We start from the raw sequence: 19,053 nt of genomic DNA, 5'->3' as shown, positions 1-19,053 counted from the left end.
CTGACCACCCCTAATGGTGGTGAACTGGCAGCCCTTCCCCAATAGCTTTCTGCTTCAATCTTCCAAACAGTTCTCTGTTCAGAGTAAACGAAATCCCCATTTTCTTCCTGTAGGGACCTTTTCTGCATGATTAGGAGAGAGGTATGGCTTGCCCAGCTTCAGAGAGCATATGTCAGCACCAAAAGGAGTCACATCTCGTGAGCTGAACTGTGCTATGAGCATTCCCAGCGCTCATCTTTTGTCCATGTGGTAAGGAACAGGGAAAATCTATTCTAGATGGGAGCCCAAAAGAAGGTCGCCTATTCCTGATTTTGCCCGAGATGGTGGTACTCACCAGGTAACGGTGGGACGAGGGAAGGCGTCCACCTTTGCAGCGAGTTTCAGTGACTTGTGTCCTGATGTGATCTCGTAGTAAGGCCCTTTCTTATGGGAAACCGTAATGAAAGGTTTGTCTGGAAAGAGAAACCAACAGGAGGAGAAGCAATGGCAGATCTGCCACAGTACAGCAGTCACATCTTTGAATTGCTTTGTGTCTACCCCGAATTCTTTGCAATGCAGATCTGAAGAAGCTGCAGACAACCAAAAGGAGTGATGAGCTGTTACCGCAGCTCCCCTGGAAAGCTCAGCCACAGCCAGGAGGGTCTGTCTCAAATGAAGGAATGTATATTTAAAGCAGAGAATATCCTTCTGTGTTACCCCTGTAGCAGGGTGTAAAAATTCCTGGGGTATCTCTTGTCCGTGTGGATGCTAGCGGGCCAGATTTTCCAGGACATCAGCAACCACACTCGGTGCCAGCTTCTTCCAAACAGTTCAGCCCCCAGTTAATCCCCGTCCTCAGACAGGTCTCACTCTTGTGCTCTCTAATGTTTCTTTGAAAACATAGTGCCGGCTGCTGACTTGATTAGACATTAGAGATGATTAATGGTTGTTTTCACTAGTTAGCATTCTTCCTAATGCCATCTGCATATCAACAGATTTAATAATCTGGCGTTATCCTTTAAGTTTAACACTCTTGGTTCCTGGGTGTTCTGGTTTAGCTGCAGGACTTACCGTACACAGTAACTGTGACGTTGGCCTCCAGCTGCGTCACGTTGAATGTTTTGCATACGTACAGGCCTCCGTCTTGCATGGTGACATTTTCAATTGTCAGGCTACTGTCCACTTTATACACCATGCCACTCTGGTCTATTGTTCTTCTAGGATAAGGGTGCTGGAAGTCAGGAAAAAAAAGGGGTCAAAAAGCAGCATAAATCAGATTATTTTGTTCATCCTTTCAAAGTCTGCCAGTAAAGAAAAGCAGTGATTCATATCAAAATTATCATATCTCCCCATCACTGAAATAAATAATATAAAAGACAAATCAGCAGGAAAACCTCTTGTGTGAGGTTTCATTATCAAGTCTAATAAGAGAGAGAAACGGAGTGGAGCTGTGGCGCGTCTCTGCTGCAGCCTGGGCGAGCAGGTAAATAAGGGGACGGATCTCATCAGCCCCTTTCCAGGACCAAATCCCAGGGATCACAGTGCAGAACTGCTGGTGGCATCCCTGGGGTCAGACCTGTGCTTTGGGGATTTTGTTGTGTGGGTTTTTGTTGGTCACGGTCAGAATTTTTCTGTCTTAAAAAACTCCTTTCTAAAAGAAATATATTATGACAGAAATACAATATATTATGACAGCCAAGTGCCAATGCAAATTCCTGTAGAATTTTAGAAAGCATTACTGCTTCTGATGGGATTTTTGATCCCAGAGATTTGGCCAACAAATTTTACATTTGTAATGGTAGAAATCTAAGAAGGGTTCATAGGAAAACAACTGTCTTCCATCATATGGGGTTCAAGAAACAAAATTCAGTAACACCATATTACTTGCACTTCTATAAATTCTATGTTATATTTTCTGTAGTTTCTTCACCAAGACAAAATCCGACGTTCTTTCTCTAAGTGAACAAAATAAGTCAAAAATATTTAGGAATCACATTTTACACTTTTCCAGGGGGCTGAGATAGTTCTTTGAAATGTATATTTTGCTGAACTAAAAAGAAAGAAAAGCAATAATTTTAATTCTAAGCATCAAATAGAACCATGAGCGGTATCTCAGATAAATGAACTGAGTTGGAAAATAACTCTTCTTCCCTCTGTTTTTTCTCAGGAGAACTGAAAGGTTTTAGTACATCAAAGCAAATGCTCAGTCTCTTACATGTTTCTACGTCAAATTTGGCATTTTTGTATGTCATTCCACAGAAAGCCCAAGAACTTACACTCGGAATTTAAATTTCATTATTTGGTGGAGATTTCAGCAGATACAATTGGCTTCTGTTTCACTTTTTCCTTCTTAATAAATGCCGAGATGGATGAGCAGACTGACAACTAACAACCTTTGTGGCTGCCTTTGAGACTTGCCACTGTGAGCCAGGACCAACAAACAGGCCAGAAGAAATGAGGCTATTCTTCCAGCAAGAACCATCCACTCCTGGTTTTTCTTTCTTTTCATATTTAGCCTGAGATTTGCAGTTTAATTTGCAGGTTCAGGGTGGTCATATAAGTTTTAGATTCATCCAAATTAAAAATACAATCAATTGTAGTCTGACAGATGGTTGGCTATATTTCTGAATAAGTCGTAGTTAGGATTTACTCAACCCCAGGAACAGATCTTTCTTCTGGGCAAGGGGAGACTGCGTGAAAGCAGAATACAGAATTTTCTTCAACTCACTCTCCCATTAGGACACGTCCATATGAGCTCAATGCGCCCGTTGATGAAGGTTTCTGCTCTGCATTCCAAATTGAGAGTTTCTCCGACCAGCAGTTTTTTGGGAGTTGCTTTCAAAGCCAGGTTCTGTACTCTGCCCTCTGAAATGAAAGAAGCAAAGGCATCACCCCACAGCATTCTCTATATCAGTGACGTTTAGGATGGAAACCACACTCCATTGGTCTCTCCCACATCTCCTTTCACAGCTCCTTTCACAGCTTCCAAACACCTCACCTTCTGCTGTCATTTTGATGAAAATTGTTGGAAGTGCCCTATAACAGGAACATTAGGTCAGTTGTATAAATGCCTGAACATCAGCCGGTCAAACTAACTGATCACACCTGGACAATATAATTTATGAATTACTTTTCTTGCGTTTGCCGTGTTTGGCTCCAACCCTCACTCATCAGCTCCACGGCCATTCTCAGATTCAAAAGTGACTCATCTTTTTGAGTTCTTCAAAACCTGCACATCTCCGAGAGGATTAATTTCTGTAGAACATGAAACAGGTTTCTCCTGCCCTGTGATGACCACTTACCCTTCCTTTCCTTTCTGAATTTGGGGATCCCCAAATCTTGGTCTTATATATTTATTGATGCCTTAAATACATCAAGTCCGAAATAAACCTGCATCATGTTTATGGTGCCTGGGGGCAAGCACACGTCTGACCGCTGTATGGTAACACATTCTAGAGTCAGGTCTTGCCTGTGTCCTTTTGGGCTGGAGAGGGATGACCTCATGGGTTTTTTAGCCTTGCATTCATGATTCTAGTAAATAATAATTACTCCAACAATGAAGAAAAAGAGAGGGAGATTTACTTGGTTACTTGGCTACCATACAAATTTACAAGCCTGTTGTTTAAAGCTGGGTGCTAATTGTATAGAAGGATGCTATGATCTAATGGGAATGAAGTCACAGTAAATTTTCCTCTGTCAAAAATATAATATATGAGGAAAAAAAAGAACATACATTGAAAACAAAGGAAAAATAAACTCTAATTGTCTTTATATAAATCCCCAGCACTTAAAAATTTAATGTTTAGTTGCTTCAAATTCAGATTTTAATTGTGGACTGAAGCTCAGCTGTAAATACAAGGGAAAAGGTATATAGTAAATCACCAGGAGAAACTATATTAAAAAGCAAAGATTTGAATTAGCTGTTTAATGAGATTTTTATACCCTGATCTTGTGTGTTTAATGACCAGAAGCAAAAAGAAAGCTACTGTTTGGTTTATCCCAAACCAGCGGTTGTTTTAATGTAAATACAGCTCAATCCAAGCAAACAAAGCCTTGGTGGGGTTTGAATAAAATAATACTCCTATTTTGTACGACCTCAACACTTGGTAGATTTTCAAAACCAGGAGTGGATCAAATCCAAGTTCTATTGAACAGGAAAAAAAAGGAGAACAACGAGTTTGCTTTTTAGCGTTCCAGCTTGGACTTGCTACAGATACATACCAATTAGATATATCAAATATAATTGAGGCTAACCAAGAAATAGTACCTAGGGCTTGGTCATTCCTCGGTGCACAGCGGTCACTCACCCAGTCTCTGTGCCAGGTAATAGGAGGTGAACACGCTTCCGTTGACATTTACGGTGCACGTGAGTACTCCGGAGTAAACGAAGGAATGAGAGGGGATGAAAAATCCTCTTTTTGGGTCCCACACCATCTTATGGAAGTTCATCTCCACAGAATGAGGGTACTGAAAGAGACGAGACAGATCGGAGGCTTGTGAGACATTCCCTTTCCCCCCAGACCACAAAGAGGACTAGACAAGGCTGTTCTGCCAGAGGCAGGGCAGGTATTTGTCCTTTCAGAGAGGTTGGTGGTCTCATTCCACACATATCTTAAGCAACATCAGCATAAGCAAATAGAAAAGCCCTCCCTAAGGTATGACTCTCTTTGAAATTCAAAACGTGGACATCATAACTGGGGCTTTTGATTCAGTCCCCTCAGATCTTAGGCAAGATACCACGCTACCCATTGTAGGTCCCATTTCCCTCATCTCTTTACTAGAAATAATTATGCCTATCTTACATGAATTTTGTAAGGTAATCCTTTTGGAAGTCTTTAAGAACAAACTCTGCTTCTTCTAAAGCAACATGTAGCTACCGCATGTTTCCCTGGGATCTCACAGCACTTAAAAAATACATGTGAAGTTAGACTCCCAAAAATCAGAATTATTCATGTCACCATCTCACCGGATGGCAGTCACCTATAAGCTGTGGTCTGTGGCTAATCACCCGATTATCTCTGTGTCACAGAAGGGGATGAGAAACTTTCAAAGCAGCCTATTGATTTCCACTAGGGACTGAGCAGCGTGGATGACTTAAGATGGTAAATCGTAGGATGGCAGAAATAAGGGGACTTGGTAACTGAGAAATTTTTGGTCCTAAATTCATAAATATTTGTAATATTCTGAGATTCTTGAAAAAAAACAGTATCTGAGGAAGAATTGAGGGTAGGAAAGGCAAATGTGGAAAATAAACTAGAGCAAAAATGAATTTAATAAGAACGAACCCTATATGTACCCTTGGACAGCACCAATGTCAAGCAGGTTAGCTTTTGTTGGTGGGAATAATTAGTTTATTATTATTAACACACAGGGAAATCCTCTACTTGCCAGAGAAAATGCAATTTACTTTCCAATTATTTTGAAAATCCTGGATCGTAATGTGGAAAAGAAATACGTGAAATGAAATGCAGACAAATAGCTCAGGGGTCTGTAAACGAGCAGATGACTGAGCTTCACCCATTTCCGCCTGTTTGCAGGCAGGTGAATGGGAGGTGAATGACTGTAGGTCTGACTTTTCCAGCAGGACACAGGGGGGCTCTTTGGGACTGAGGGTGCGCTGCTGAAAAGTTCAGGCTGAAAAATGAAGGGTTTGGGGAAACCGCATTGTGCCTACAGTTGCCACATGATGACTAATTTTATTTGCACAGTGTTTCTCCATCCTTCTTATCGCATACCAGCTTCTCAAAGATGAGATAAATTAACGTTTTCCTTCTCAGAGCTACCTTGTTTTAGCTTTTGAAACAAACCAAGGGAAGAGCTGCGCTGGGGACCACAAGTGGGAATTTCCTCCGTGATGTAATAGTTTTGCTCTTATTCTTGTTGTTCTGCAGCACGCAATTTATTTTTCTGTCTCCAAACAAACAGTGCTCTTGTATGACAGTGGGCTTTAAATAGGGTTCAGTTTAAATAATACTCCTGTTCCAAAGAAATTTCAGCTCCAGGCTCTGAGAGCGGATGCTCGTACCTCTCGTGAATGTACAATTGATGGGGTTGGCATTGATTTAGGTCGCTTGTTGTTACTTATTCAGCACAAATTAAAGATCAGGGGATTATGGCCGTGGGGCAGCAACTGGTGATGTTGCTGTGGGGAAACAGGCACAGTGAGACGGTTGTTTTCTTTTGGGACCGTGGTTCTCTTCTGATGGTAGTAGGAAACATGGATTTCATGTAAATACTTCCAAAATAATCAAACTGTGGCATCTCTGCTCAGAACCATTAGGAAAATTCAGGAAAATTACAGAAAGAGATCTGAGACCTGAGGTTTAATCATGTTTTAACACTCCTGAAGGTCGAAGCTGTAAGTGGCAAATGCATACTGAACCAGATCAGGGACTAAACAGATCTGATGAGACTGAAAATGCTTTTTTTTTACCCGGAATTAAAATCATGTTAAGCAAAATTAAAAGTTTGTGTGTCTTAGCATGGGTTTATTAATAGCAAATATGATACGTAGAGTTAGCTGGGATATGTTTGGTATTAGCAAAAGGCACCTTACCCCATGCATATTCAAAGGCCAGAGAGTGCAATGATTTTAAAGTATAATGGTAACATAAGGAACTTAATTTACAGTGGAAAAAAGTACATTTTCTACAAGAATAATAAAATGTGATAAGGCTTAACTTCATGGTTTGGCAGCTCTGCTCCCTGATGGATAGGGGAAAGGGAAAGAAAAAATAACCCTACTCAGGAGGCCCTTTTCAACACTATGCAGATATTAAACGTCTCCATAAAATATTCAAAAATATATATTTAAACAATCAAACAAAAAGCGTCAATGCTGCTTGAAGGAAATCACAGTGGCTTCCCTCCCTTTGAAGTGCGTTGTCTATTGGAGATTAAATTTGGAAGAAGAGGATGTTCTAATTTTGTCTGATCGCCTTATTCACCTCTCCTCCTCCGTCCTTACCTCCACCCCTCTCCCGCCCGGCTTCCTCTTCGCACGGGAAGCCGCCACCTCGGCTCCGCACGACGCTAGGAAATTCCCCAACAGGGCAAAACAAGTGGTGACTTCCCATAGATGGGGCTGGTGGCTCCCGAAGCCACCACACACCTCCCAAAGCACATCCCCAGGAGCAGCTCCCAGCTCCCGGCCTCGGGAGGGTTCCTTTGGGGAGCAGCACCCAACATCAACATCCCTGCCCCCTGCAGTCCAACCCAAAGGGGAAAAATCTTTTGGGGGACAATTTTCTCTGCAATTCAAAAGGGAGATCTCAGTGGAGATTTCATTCCAGCAAGGTAAAGGACTTCAGTTTGTGTTTGAAGAAATTACCGGGAGAGAATTTAGCTGGCAAAGCAGGGAGAGCGGGGCTGCCTATAAATAAGGGGGGATAAATGTGGAGATCTGCTTGGTCGAGGTTCCAAGGCCACCTTTAGGCTCGTGTGACTGTACCGAAGTCAGCAGCAGTCCTCCAGCAATGAATTTGGTTGAAATAGGCTAAAATAAGATGGGGATGTTTCATTTTTATAGCCAAGGAGGAGGTGATAACACTTATCCAGGCTGAAGTGATAAGCTGTAACTGGAGAGGAGCCTTATTCCCCTTCCCTTTTAATCCCTCCTGACACAATTTAAAAACAGAGATCTGCTAAAGCAATAAGGCCGGTGCTGTCCCTCTGCACGTCTACTGGAAATGTGCCATTGGTCTCAGCAGGAGCCCCAGCACTGTCTCAGGCCACTGTGATTTCATGTGCTGTGTCCCCGGAGAAGGAAACATCTAACAACTAAGACATCTAACCCCGGAGAGGAGTCGAGGTTCTCAGACCCCTCAGCACCAGCTCATCTGCAGGTGCTCTGCTGTCACACCACATCCAGAGAACAGCCTCAGCTCTCCCAGCCCCTCCAGAACAGGGGCAGAGGATGAGCTCTGGTTCCCAGTAGGACATCTCGAGCAGTCAGCCCAGCCCAGGGACGGAAGGACACATAACCTATTAGGTAAAAGGCAGGATTGGAGCCAGGAGACCGATGTTCTGTTCCTCACCCTGTGATAGGCTTCTCTACAGAGCAATTCTAAAGCCCTTTAAATGAGTGACTAGATCTCCATCAACCGAGGAAGCCCCAGACCTTAAATTTCCATTTTTATTATACTAAATGGCCTTGGCCTCCACAGACCATACTGTAACCTTGACATTCAGATGTAACTGCTGCCGAAGGGATGGATGATGCAGCCATTTATTCCCAAGGCTGAAACTTGGTTTAAATTTATGAAATCAAGCAAAAATGAGCAACTGTTCTGAGGAGGTTCAAGGTATAAAAGAGAGAAGCTTTCATGAGGATAGCTAATAGCCAGCTGTTATACAAAGAATTTTGAAGAAAAATAGTGTCTTGCCATCTATCTAGGCCAATTTATGGAGGAACAAAAAGCCACAAGATGAGAAAAATATGTGATAAACTCAGCCTAATCTCCAAAACACCCTTGTGCATAGTTCAGTAGTGACACACTGCAGGAGCAGGACTGTGCTGCTGGATTGTCTGTGTCTTTGGTTTTTTTTATTTTCCTGAAACTTAGCTACCTCCACACATTTTATTTTGTACTTTTACCCATTGTGTTGGCAGCCCAGACCTCTGAATTGATTGGGTTTCTCTGGAACAGTCACTCACCTGGGTAAGCTTAGGTTTGATATCTGGCGAGGTGACCCGGCAAGGGACAACAACCGTTTTCTTAGCATCTAGAATGTAGATTATTTCAGGATGTTCTGGGTGAATCTCCACAAATGGATTTTTGTAGTCTGCAGGGAAAAGAACATTGATTTTAAAAACTCCTCCTTTACTGATCAACCACTAGAGGGGCACCATAATCCAAGTGGCTAATTGCCCGTAGGCTCACGGTGGTGTGTGATGAGACAGCCAGTGACATCTTGCTTGTTTGCAAATGCCGGTGTCATCTAGGGATTATTGCCAGTGACCAAGTGTTAAAACAGGAGCTTCTTGATACCAAACTGTTCACAAATCTGGATCAAATTTGGACTAATTGTTTGGACTTAAAAAAATGGGAACACTGAATTTAAAAATATTTGTGCCGGTATTTTTAGAGGGAATTTCAGAATAGCACTGTTTGTTTAAAAAGTAACATAAATCAAAAGAAGGCGGCTAAGCAAAAGTTAAATAATCCTAAAATGTCAGAAAATATTGAATTATGCAATGATTGAAATATCTTAGTCAAACAGAATACAATTTCTCAAAACTATTTCCTGTTCAGGGGAAAGAAAAAATATTATTTAACCCCATTCTCCTCCATCATCTCTCCCTACCTCCAAGACTGACCTCTACCAAATTAACAGATTCACAACAGACCTAAAAATAATCTAATTTTTTATGCAGTAAATAGTACAGATACTCACCATGGTGGTACTAAACTACTGAGGAATACCAAAAGGGGAAGCATGAATTTACAGTATTTGTAACAGAAGTTGTATTTCATTCCTAATTGATTTTTCACTGGCAGCCTGCACCTGAATTGCCATGTGTCCAGCCAGTCGCTAGAATTACTCTATCCCAGGTCATAAGCTGCAATCAGAATTGGAAGCTGAAATATATAAATCTACCTTTCTACCATCAGTATTTGAAACCTAGAGAGTGTTTTAAAATCACTGTGCAATTAACAACAGCAAGAGGCAGTTTCTGGGTTATAACGGGGAGGATGGCTTGAGCTGCAATTGATTGGTGATCTCTGGTAGATGGCAGGTCTCATGGGCATTATTCTCTCTCTGCTTCAAAAAAATAGAGAAAAAGGGTCTGTATTTTATGGCGCCTTCTCGTTCCTACAAAATGAGGTTTCCTAGAGCCCTGTGCAGTAAGAGATGGCCATCATTTGTGTTATCTCAGAGATTTATCCAGTTTATAGCCTCAGCCTCATGACAGTTCTCTGTCTACCCCAGGCCTCCTTTCCTCCCTGGCTCAGTCTGCAATATTGGAATATTGAAACTGGAATATTGGAATTGGAGTATCGAAACAGGGTGAGATATCTGTATGAGTCAGTGGAGCAGCTCCTGAAGTGAGGATGCTAACATGGCAGCTAATTGCAGGGCTAAGCTACTACAGTTTTGACACGAGAGATTAAACCTGATCTTAGGGCTACACTTTGGGCATCAGTGGAAAATGACCCTGGAAGGAAAGGCAAAGGCAGTTGCAGGTGAAGGTCAAGCACTCACTAAATAACCCTGGCTATGTCAGCGAGGCCAGGGAGGCTTTTTTTCCTCCTTAACCGTGAAATTCTGTGCAAAAGGAAAAGTAATATCATCAGCACCGTCAGCAGGAGAGAGCTGACCCCACGTGTGTTGGGACGGAGATGCTCCGAGCACCGGCACTTTCCAGGAAGCTGGGCTGGTCACTTAACAGATAAGTGAGTAGAAAGTGGCTCAGCTTTGGATCTTAACGAAATGACATAGAATAAATACTGACTGGGGAACTAAGCAACTGCCAGCTGACACCTTCATTATGGTCTGCGCAGACAAAAAACTGAATCCTTCATGAAACTCCTAAGTAAGTTCAGGCTGACTCTGGCACGGAAAAATGATCTGCTGGAACATCGGGAGCGTCACTGCCAGCCTTACAAACGCTTTCACCACCTTAAGTTAATCAGCAATCAGTTAACTCCTTGTAAAAAAGTTTCTCGGAGACAGAACTTCTTGAAACAAAAGGGACAGGGTCACTGTTCGTTAAAAATGATAACCTCAGCTTCAAGGACGATCTCGAATTCCAGGTGGTGTAAATCAATTGCACTCAACTGTTGCAATTGGGAGAGCTGTGGCATGGGAAACGCAGGTGCTGGACTGCAATACCAGGCTTGGAAACTCTCTGCAGTTACCAGCACTGAGCTCCCAGGGGAAAAATCCTCAGCAAAGAAACCCCTTCATGAAAAGAGGGTATTTCCGTGTAGAGAAAAGAGGATATTCCCCTGCACATCGGTTCTTCCCGAGTTGGGAAGGTAACATGCCCTATCAATCTTAACCATAAGGAAACACCTAACAATTCCCATAAGATAATTAAAAAGAATAATTTACTGTGGGCTGCAAAGCTCATTATATGTGAAGAAAGACAAGAGCTGTAGCCCTTTGGGACTTATCAGCTGCGGCACCAGCTTGGAGGCGAGAGAAGGGCCCCTTCCCCTGGGTCTCAGCCGGGCTGGCCGGCTCTCCCGGTCACTGGAATTTTGCAGGAAGCTGCAGCCCGGCTGGGGTGTTGGTGTTTATCCAGCGTGGTTCGAGAGGGAACACAAACAGCAAGGCAAAGGAAGCAGAGGCAGCAGGACCATGGAGGGGAAGGCAGCCTGCGGTCCAGCCACGGAGACACAGCCAGGCAGGAGAATCAAAGAGGCCACACACCAAAGCGACTCAAAGGTCAAGTGCCTACAAGAACATTGTTTACCTTCAGGCAGTGAAGCCCTTCATGTTTAAATTCTCCTTCTGTCTAGGTGGAGATTAATTGCTGCTTGAGATGAGCTTAGGGAGGGTCCCTTTTAACTCAGCGGTATAAGAGCAACTGCCTGGGGAAGGTGCAGTTCTCTCTTTGCGCCTCCGCAGTGACAGCGTGAGAGCACAGATAGGGGACTCCATCACCTTGCGGTGACATCTGTTCTTTTGTTTAGCGTTATCTGTAATATAGGTGACTATCTACCAGGAGGTGGTGGCGCTCTGTAATTATCTTATGCTCACTTGCCAGGTGAATCCCATTCTCCAGAGGGCTCGCAGCCCCTTCCTGCTGCTGAAACTGAGGGATTTGAAAGCCCTCAGCATTGCACCGCAGGAACTCGGCATGTTGTAGGCTCTCTCCTAAAGATCTTTGCTTCTCAGCACTGTGTCACCTGCCTGCCTGTTCGAAACATCCTCCTTAGATACACACAGAGGATTTTGTATAGGATTTTGGGTGCTTTTCATTTCTGTTCCTGTTTCATACACCGTGATGGCAATTTGTCTCATGATATTTGTATCATATATAAAGCCTTGGAGTTAACATCACCTCTCCCTTCAGATACTATCCATCAGCCCACAGAGATAATAAGCACTAAATGGCCATTGAGGACAGTCATCCGTGGCTGTTCATGGCTGTGAAATTCCTGAATGTTCTCATTTTGCTTCTCACTTTCTTACTGCTAAAGATAATTCTCTCACCCTCACTATTTATTTTCTTCATTCAGTCGTACCTTAGCTGGGAAGCCTGGGCAGAGTTTCACAGGTTCTTTAAGTTCATGTTTTGACATAATCCCCATGAAGTTTGTCTTCACTAAGGTCAAAAACACATCGAGGAGGTTTATAATCTGTTCTTTATGTTAATAGGATCATTAGCAGTTAAGTGACACTTTGGTCAGGGTATTTTGGAAAGCTTTACAAGGAAATTGCCCAGTCTGCGTTATTCCTCCTGGTAACCCATCAAAGCTGCTTCTCGGTAGAGGAGTAACTTCTATAAAGTCACTTGTTTTGAAACTGGTTCTTTGAAAATAAAGGACTTTTCAATTCGGCAGGCCAATGAAAAGAATTAGTGGTGGAATGTTTAGATTAAACAAAAAGCAGAATATTTTATCTTTAGGCAAAACAAAAGTGACTGCAAAACCCCCGGAAGCCATTCTGAGTCAACACGAAGCATTCTGTTTTGGTCAAATGAAATACATTCTTCCCCCGGAGATTACTGTTAGAAACATGGCAATACTTGTAGAGAAAAATATTACTTTAAAAAGTGTTACTTCAAGAATTGTGGAAGCAAAATGCTTCTCATTGCCAAATAAATAAAAGACAACATGGAAAGATTTTTTTTTTTTTTAAAAAAAAAGTCTCCATACTTTGGCTGAAATTATGTTTCAAGCTTCAGAAAAAATAATAAATTCTGACTCCCCACAACACTAGGTTTTAGGCAGGCATAGACTTTGCAGAAAATATTGACCAGTTTACCTGAAGTCCTATAATTAAGAACAGGTCTCCTACATTAGCTGCCCCCAGACCTTGGGTAAGGTTCAGCAATTAGCAATTCCTGAGTGGAGAAGAAATGGGAAGGAAGAAGTGGGGGAACTGTGTGTGTGATTTTGGCTGTCAGGCTTTCGTTTAGAAATTCTTTATCCATGAGAAGGAGGGGGATGTTACCTCTTCCTGCTGGGATGTCAAGTGCTGTCACTGATGTAGAGCCAGGAACTTAGACTGCTCACTCACCATCATATCTTACGAGGCTCCTCCACTTAAAAGTGACCCTTTAGGATATGACTTGATGATACTGAATGTCTTGACTCAGAATGGAAAGCATCTTACTTTTCCCTTGGATCCAGCCCTTAGTGCCTGAGGGACAACAGACGGGGTCCTGCACGGTGACATAGCCTGTATTCCCACGTCGTGTGGCCCTACACACTGTTAACTGGGATATGGTGCCAAACCCTTCCACCCGTCGGTGTGAGACAGCCAGCTTATCTGCTGGGCTCCACGCTGAGCAGACAGGACAGCGTTTGCCTATCTCAGCTCGCTGAGTGTCTGGCAGCCAGTGGAGCTGTCTCAGTGTCTCCAGCGTGAAAGAAAGAAGAAATGCAGCTCCAGCTCTGTTCTCACTGGTTATATCTTCTGGAAAGCAAGCCAAAGCCAAAGTCAGGGCTGTCACCCTGGCCCTGCATTTCTGCTTCTCACATTCAGATTATCTCTGTGAACTGTCAAGAGAATTAAGGAGGCAGAAATCGGCTTCAAAGAACATCAGAACCAAAATATGATCTTATGTGAGGGGTGCTTTCATGCACTCCCATCCTCTTTAGATTTCTCTCAGTGGGGAAGGGATGAAGGAGATGGGGCTTCTCATCCCTGGGCTGTACCGTTTGATAAAGCAGAGGCTGTGGTTGATGATAGACTGTACTCTGGTGCATTTCTTGTTCCACCTCTCCTCATTTGCAATAGCAAGGGAGAGCTCATCCCCTTCCTTGCTGCTGGAGCCAACAAGCAGTGAGATGCATGTTCTGACAGGACAAGCTGCTTGGATGCATCCCCCTTTTTCCTTCAGAATGTTTTTAACAGGACTTGTGCTCCCATATAAAAGTCTATCTTGCTTCAACTTTGATTTCCAGTTCTTGTGCTCTGGGGTCCTGGCAGGACTGCGCTATTGCTCATGCCTGCAGTGCTACCAGCTTTGTGGTGTCCATCTGAACCTTAAAAGGAGCCAGAACTCAACTTTTCTGCAGGGGCATCTTCTAGTTACACTGAGTTTCTGTGAACATCAGTGCTGAAAAACAATTGTGTGGAAACAAATTACTCCTTCAATCCTGCCATGTTCCTAACTCCCGGTAGCACTGAGATGGTGAAACACCAGCAGCTGAATTGCTCTGGGTGGGAAGACACTGTTGAAATGTCCACCAATCTACGTGTTCAAAGAGTGAACCACACTTGGCACAAACAGGAACTGGTGAGTCTGCCCCAGTGTACTGGGACCCTTGTGGCAGCCAACACTGAGGTATTGGACTCACATCATTTCGTGCCAATTACAGTATCAGAGAAGGTGGGACTTACGTTTTTCTGAAGTGGTTACATGAGAACCAGCCCTATCATGGCCATAATTATTTCAAGAAACAGAATAACAGCCCTGATGTGCATAAATAGTAATAGATGCTGTCCGTTGTTGGCCTGCTCGCCCCATGCCTGCGAGGAGGAGGTTGCCTCCAGCAGGGCAGTGCTCTTGGGGTGTGTGGACAGGAATCAGAGCACAGCTTGGAAAATTGGATGAACTTTTCTTAGACACTATTTGGTAAGATGTGACCAGTCCCAGTTCCCACAGTAATAATGTCAGATGAGTTGATGATGGAGGGAAGCAAAACAGAATTGGGTTCATGCTCCTTCCTGCTGATGCCTTGAGTGGTACGAAAAGGTGTAGCAAATCCCTGACTGCTACAGAGAGCTAAGGGCTGCAAGGAGAAATCACTGCAAAAGCTGAGGCAGCATTTCAGCTGGTACAGAGAGCTCTTCCAGCTGATGCCCTGAGGACTGTCTTACTTTGAGACAAATGCTTTGCTGACAGTAACAGTATTTCAAATAGCTGAGAGCTGCAAGTCCTGACTTCTGTCTAGGCTGGGGTCTGGGAGAGCCCTTTGGGAAGGTGGAGAGAATCTTTGCTTGATTTGTCTTTTTTTCCGCCTTCTCTAAGCCATGTTAGATTTTATCTGTGCCCTAGGAAACATTGTAGAGAGGGCTCGATATATTTTAACACAAAATATACAGCCTGCCCTTTCCTTTGGCACAGGGATCTCAAAGGTTGAAATAAATGAGTGTGTTCCTCACGGGGAAGTATCCATTGGGTTGGGAAGGGTAATTGCAGGAGATAGAAGCAAATGACATCGGCTACCTGGCTTTGGCAGCATTTCCAGTGGAAATGCCGTCCACATGAGAGTTTCTGACGTGGGCTCCTACATGGGCAGCTGCTTTGCAGGGGAGACTTGTCTTTACTGCGTCTGGTCCAGAGCTGGCTCAGCAGAGACAGCAGATCCTGTGGGCTGAGGGTGAGCTTCCCCCGTTCACCCTCTTCTCTGACAGCAGCCACCAGAGAGTTGCTTGGCTGCTCTTCTTGTGTTCGTCCAGACACTGTGTTTCACGGCAGAGGTTATCCCTCGAGTCGCAATGAAGCTGAACAACGCAGTTAAAAACACCCACCTATTTCTGTTCCAGCCCTGAGCTACATTGTGTTTTCGACAAGGAGACAGGCAACAGGAGAAGGGGGTTGTCTCACTTTTTAATTACGATCCTTGGGACTTGCAGCTGCAGCGGGAAGCAGAAAAGGCCTCGGGAACAATTATTCAGGATTAAGATCCTGAGTTCTCCCTCCCTCCAGACTGTCAGGGCGCAGCTGAGGCATGGCCACTGACCCTGCCGCCTGCGGGTCCCTTATGATCTGACTGATGTGCTGGGGTCACGGCTCAATAGCACCGGGGGGGAGAGCTGCTGGATGCCAGATTCTGACAGAGCTTAGAAACTCCACCAGGGAGGCTGTAAAAACAGAAGCAAGCACAGGAAATAATAGCCAATAAGCAGGGCTTCCGATACAATCATGTTCTCATTTTGGTGTCAAGCAGCAGGCCAGGAACGAAGGGAAAAAATACCATTCCCCTTCCTTTTTTGGCAATAATGGCTTGTAACCTCAGAGGAATCTCCAGCCTTTGGGGTCTGGCTCAATATTTTCTCACTCCACCTGGCTCAGTCTCATAAACACCCTGTTGAGCACTTGCTCTCTCCACAAAACGTCCAGAGAGATGCCTTTTGGACCTCACCCTTTTCTGGCACTCACCGGGAACTGTGAGTTTCTTCACTTGGAGCCAACTGATGGGCTTCTCAGTGATGCCCAGACGCTGTCAGGCCAATTACCTTAAAAAGGCATGTTTAAATATTGAAGAAATCATAGGTACGTTCTGAATGCCTTGCTTAACTCCAGAATTCGTAGAGCCCTCACTGAAGAACAGCTTTCTTGTCCCCAAACCAGCCTGCTGGCTCTCAACAAATATACACAGGAACTGAATGGGAGGAAGAGCCTGCCCTGAGGACAGCATCCACACTGGGGTATAAATAGCTTCATTTCACTGGGGCCAAGCAGCTTCCTCAGACTGGGAGGCCGGATCCCAGTCTATAAACTTGCAAGTTTATAGACTGAACTAGCGTGGCAGAGCTGGGCTTTGGGGTGGAGGAGCAACTGGCCCACCAGACATGGACCAGCAGGGTCCCCGCTGACTTCCCTTTCTCTCTCCTTCACCCGTGGAGCGCATAGTTCAAAGTGGTTCATTTTCTACCCACTTTTCCTTCAATGACTTTTAAAGCACAGGAGTGTAAGAGCTTTTAGAGCAGGGAGGGCATCTGACACAAATTGCCTCTGAGAGAGGACAATCTTGGAAGATGATTTAGAGAAACCCCCTGTTTTTCAGGGGAGCCTTGGCACAGCAGACTCAGGCAAGCAAGGGGACATCCTGTGATTTTTTTTAGATGTGCACCGTTCCAAGCACATCGCCGGTAAGTGTTCCATAACTGGAGATATTTTTCTTAGGGAAAACACTCAGGAGGTCCCAAAAGATCCATAAGATTTCCTGCACGTGCTCCTGCCATAGAGTAATGAAGGCCTGGGTAGGCAGCCAGGGCACTGAATCAGGACAGAGAATGGAGTTTTCAATGTGCTGTTTCCTGAAGCGTAGGCATTGGGCTGGGTTGACAATATGAGATGTGGGGCATCTGAGCAGTGTGTAATGAGAAAAGGAAACAGCTCAGCACAAGAACTAGGGTGGATAAAGCAACCAGGGCTTAGAGTAACAAGAAAAAATCAAAAAAAGGAAATAGAAAGGGAGGAAAAAAAATGACTGCAGGAACTAACAAGTAACACCAAAAAGCTATTTTCCAATAAGAGGAAGACTTGCTGGGAAAGCAGGATAAGGGTAGAGAGGGACTATTTTCAAGATACATAAGGGGACAGGAAAATGTTATCCATGTGAATCAAACAGGTGTGTTCACCTAGTAGTGCAGAAGTTGAATTTAGCCGTGTGGGTGTATCACAGTACCCTTGGGATGGACATTGCACCCCGTGATGGTTTCATCATCATTAGCAACACCACGAGACTATCAGAGCTGCCCAGCAAGTACATGGGTTTTCTGTGTCGGTTTGCTGAACTATTCAAATAATATCAGACAAACTCATTGCCTCTCTAGCATGTGTTTTAGTAAAAGGATTCAAAGAATCATATTTTAGCATTTGCTAGAAAAATGAAATTAATTCATTTTCCTGAGTTTGTGGGGAACTGAACAGTGAGCCTGTTCAGCACCAAAGCAGTTCATGTCATCCCTTATTCAAGACACTAAAAGTCAGCTCCTTTATCTGACTACTCCCAATCTCAGCTTGGAATATCCAAGATGATTCAGTGGTTTAGTAATGCATTTGTCAACTAGGTTTGAAAAAAATATCAGCATTTTGGGGGAATATTCTTCTAACAAAAATTCGTATTATAGAAATGGTTGTTCAGGATGTTTCATACACTTAATCACAGAGGACCACGCTCCTCTGAAGTTTCTGCTTGCATTTATTACTGGATCTGAACTCAGCGATTCTGACACATGGGGGAGAGGTAGCTCAATGAGGACAAAAATGAGCAATGGGCCATTTTTTTACAGTGAAATATGTATAATGCAGTCATCCCGCTTTGGTAAGTGTGTGTCACAGATGTGAAGGACAAAGCAGTATCTAAATGTGTAGGAGAAAGAACTACAAAGAATGTTGTTGGGGAGTTTCGTGCCTGGGGAGGAAGGAAAGAGAAAGGACTTGGGTATTTGGGATGAATCTTAGGAAAAGCACTGTGATAGCAAAACCCTTTAGGATAAGAGAATTTTTAGTCTTAAAAGTAAAAAGAAAAAAGAAAAGAGGTTTAAAGCAATCAGTGTATCAGTTATTTGAAACACAAAACTAGATGGGAGAAGTCCCAAAATTGAACAAGATGGGTAGTTTCTGGTTCTCACATCTGGGTCCCTGTGAATTTAGCTGGCATGAAAATTCAAATATATTGTCCCTCTTCAAAATGTCAAAGCTGGTGTGTGCTTCAGTGCTGGGCCAGTGGGGAGGTGGGATTTGTGAAAGCATCTGAACTGGGTTTCTTGTTCTACCTAGCGTAGATCCCGTAAAAAGCCATAACAACAAAATAAAGTGAAATTCTTACCTTTAACAAACACATAAATCCTGGCCATGAGATCCTCATTAGATGGGGAGTCATCACGGACGCAGGTGAAGTAACCGGTGTCATTAGCTATGACTTTCCTGAGGACGAGCATGCTGCAGCTCTGCCTTGTGTTATTGCGGCAGTTACTGATGTGCACCCGAGGGTCTTCCTTCTGGTTCTCCCTCAAAAGCCAGCTCACAGATGTCGCTCCCCTGTCAATGCAACACACCAAAATTAAAGATAGAGTCATGACTTCAGACAAAGTTTAGGTTTTATTTTAACACACTCCCTGAGTATGAGTTTGTTTTTATAACACTTTATTTTATCCACTTCAAACATTAGAAAGCACCTGTTAAAATTATATGTTTCTTCCAAGTTGAGGATTTTG

The 19,053-nt window shown here is 43.6% G+C and overlaps 1 protein-coding gene across 1 annotated transcript in view; it reads right to left on the bottom strand.

Moving 5' to 3' along the window:
• Window positions 1–19,053, bottom strand: part of LOC141464295 (vascular endothelial growth factor receptor kdr-like) — a 131,346-nt gene that overhangs the window by 72,146 nt on the left and 40,147 nt on the right. The window contains exons 3-8 of the mRNA XM_074147101.1: window positions 18,666–18,877; window positions 8,636–8,763; window positions 4,287–4,446; window positions 2,708–2,844; window positions 1,051–1,210; window positions 335–452 (exon numbers count right to left, since the gene is read on the bottom strand). Of these exons, the coding sequence (XP_074003202.1) occupies window positions 335–452; window positions 1,051–1,210; window positions 2,708–2,844; window positions 4,287–4,446; window positions 8,636–8,763; window positions 18,666–18,877 (915 nt within the window). The remainder of the gene's footprint in view (window positions 1–334; window positions 453–1,050; window positions 1,211–2,707; window positions 2,845–4,286; window positions 4,447–8,635; window positions 8,764–18,665; window positions 18,878–19,053) is intronic.

Source organism: Numenius arquata, chromosome 5 (assembly GCF_964106895.1).
Source record: "Numenius arquata chromosome 5, bNumArq3.hap1.1, whole genome shotgun sequence".
In the NCBI taxonomy this organism is placed as follows: Eukaryota; Metazoa; Chordata; class Aves; order Charadriiformes; family Scolopacidae; genus Numenius; species Numenius arquata.
The sequence above is the reverse complement of the archived record's forward strand: the minus strand, read 5'-3'. Positions and strand labels throughout refer to the sequence as shown.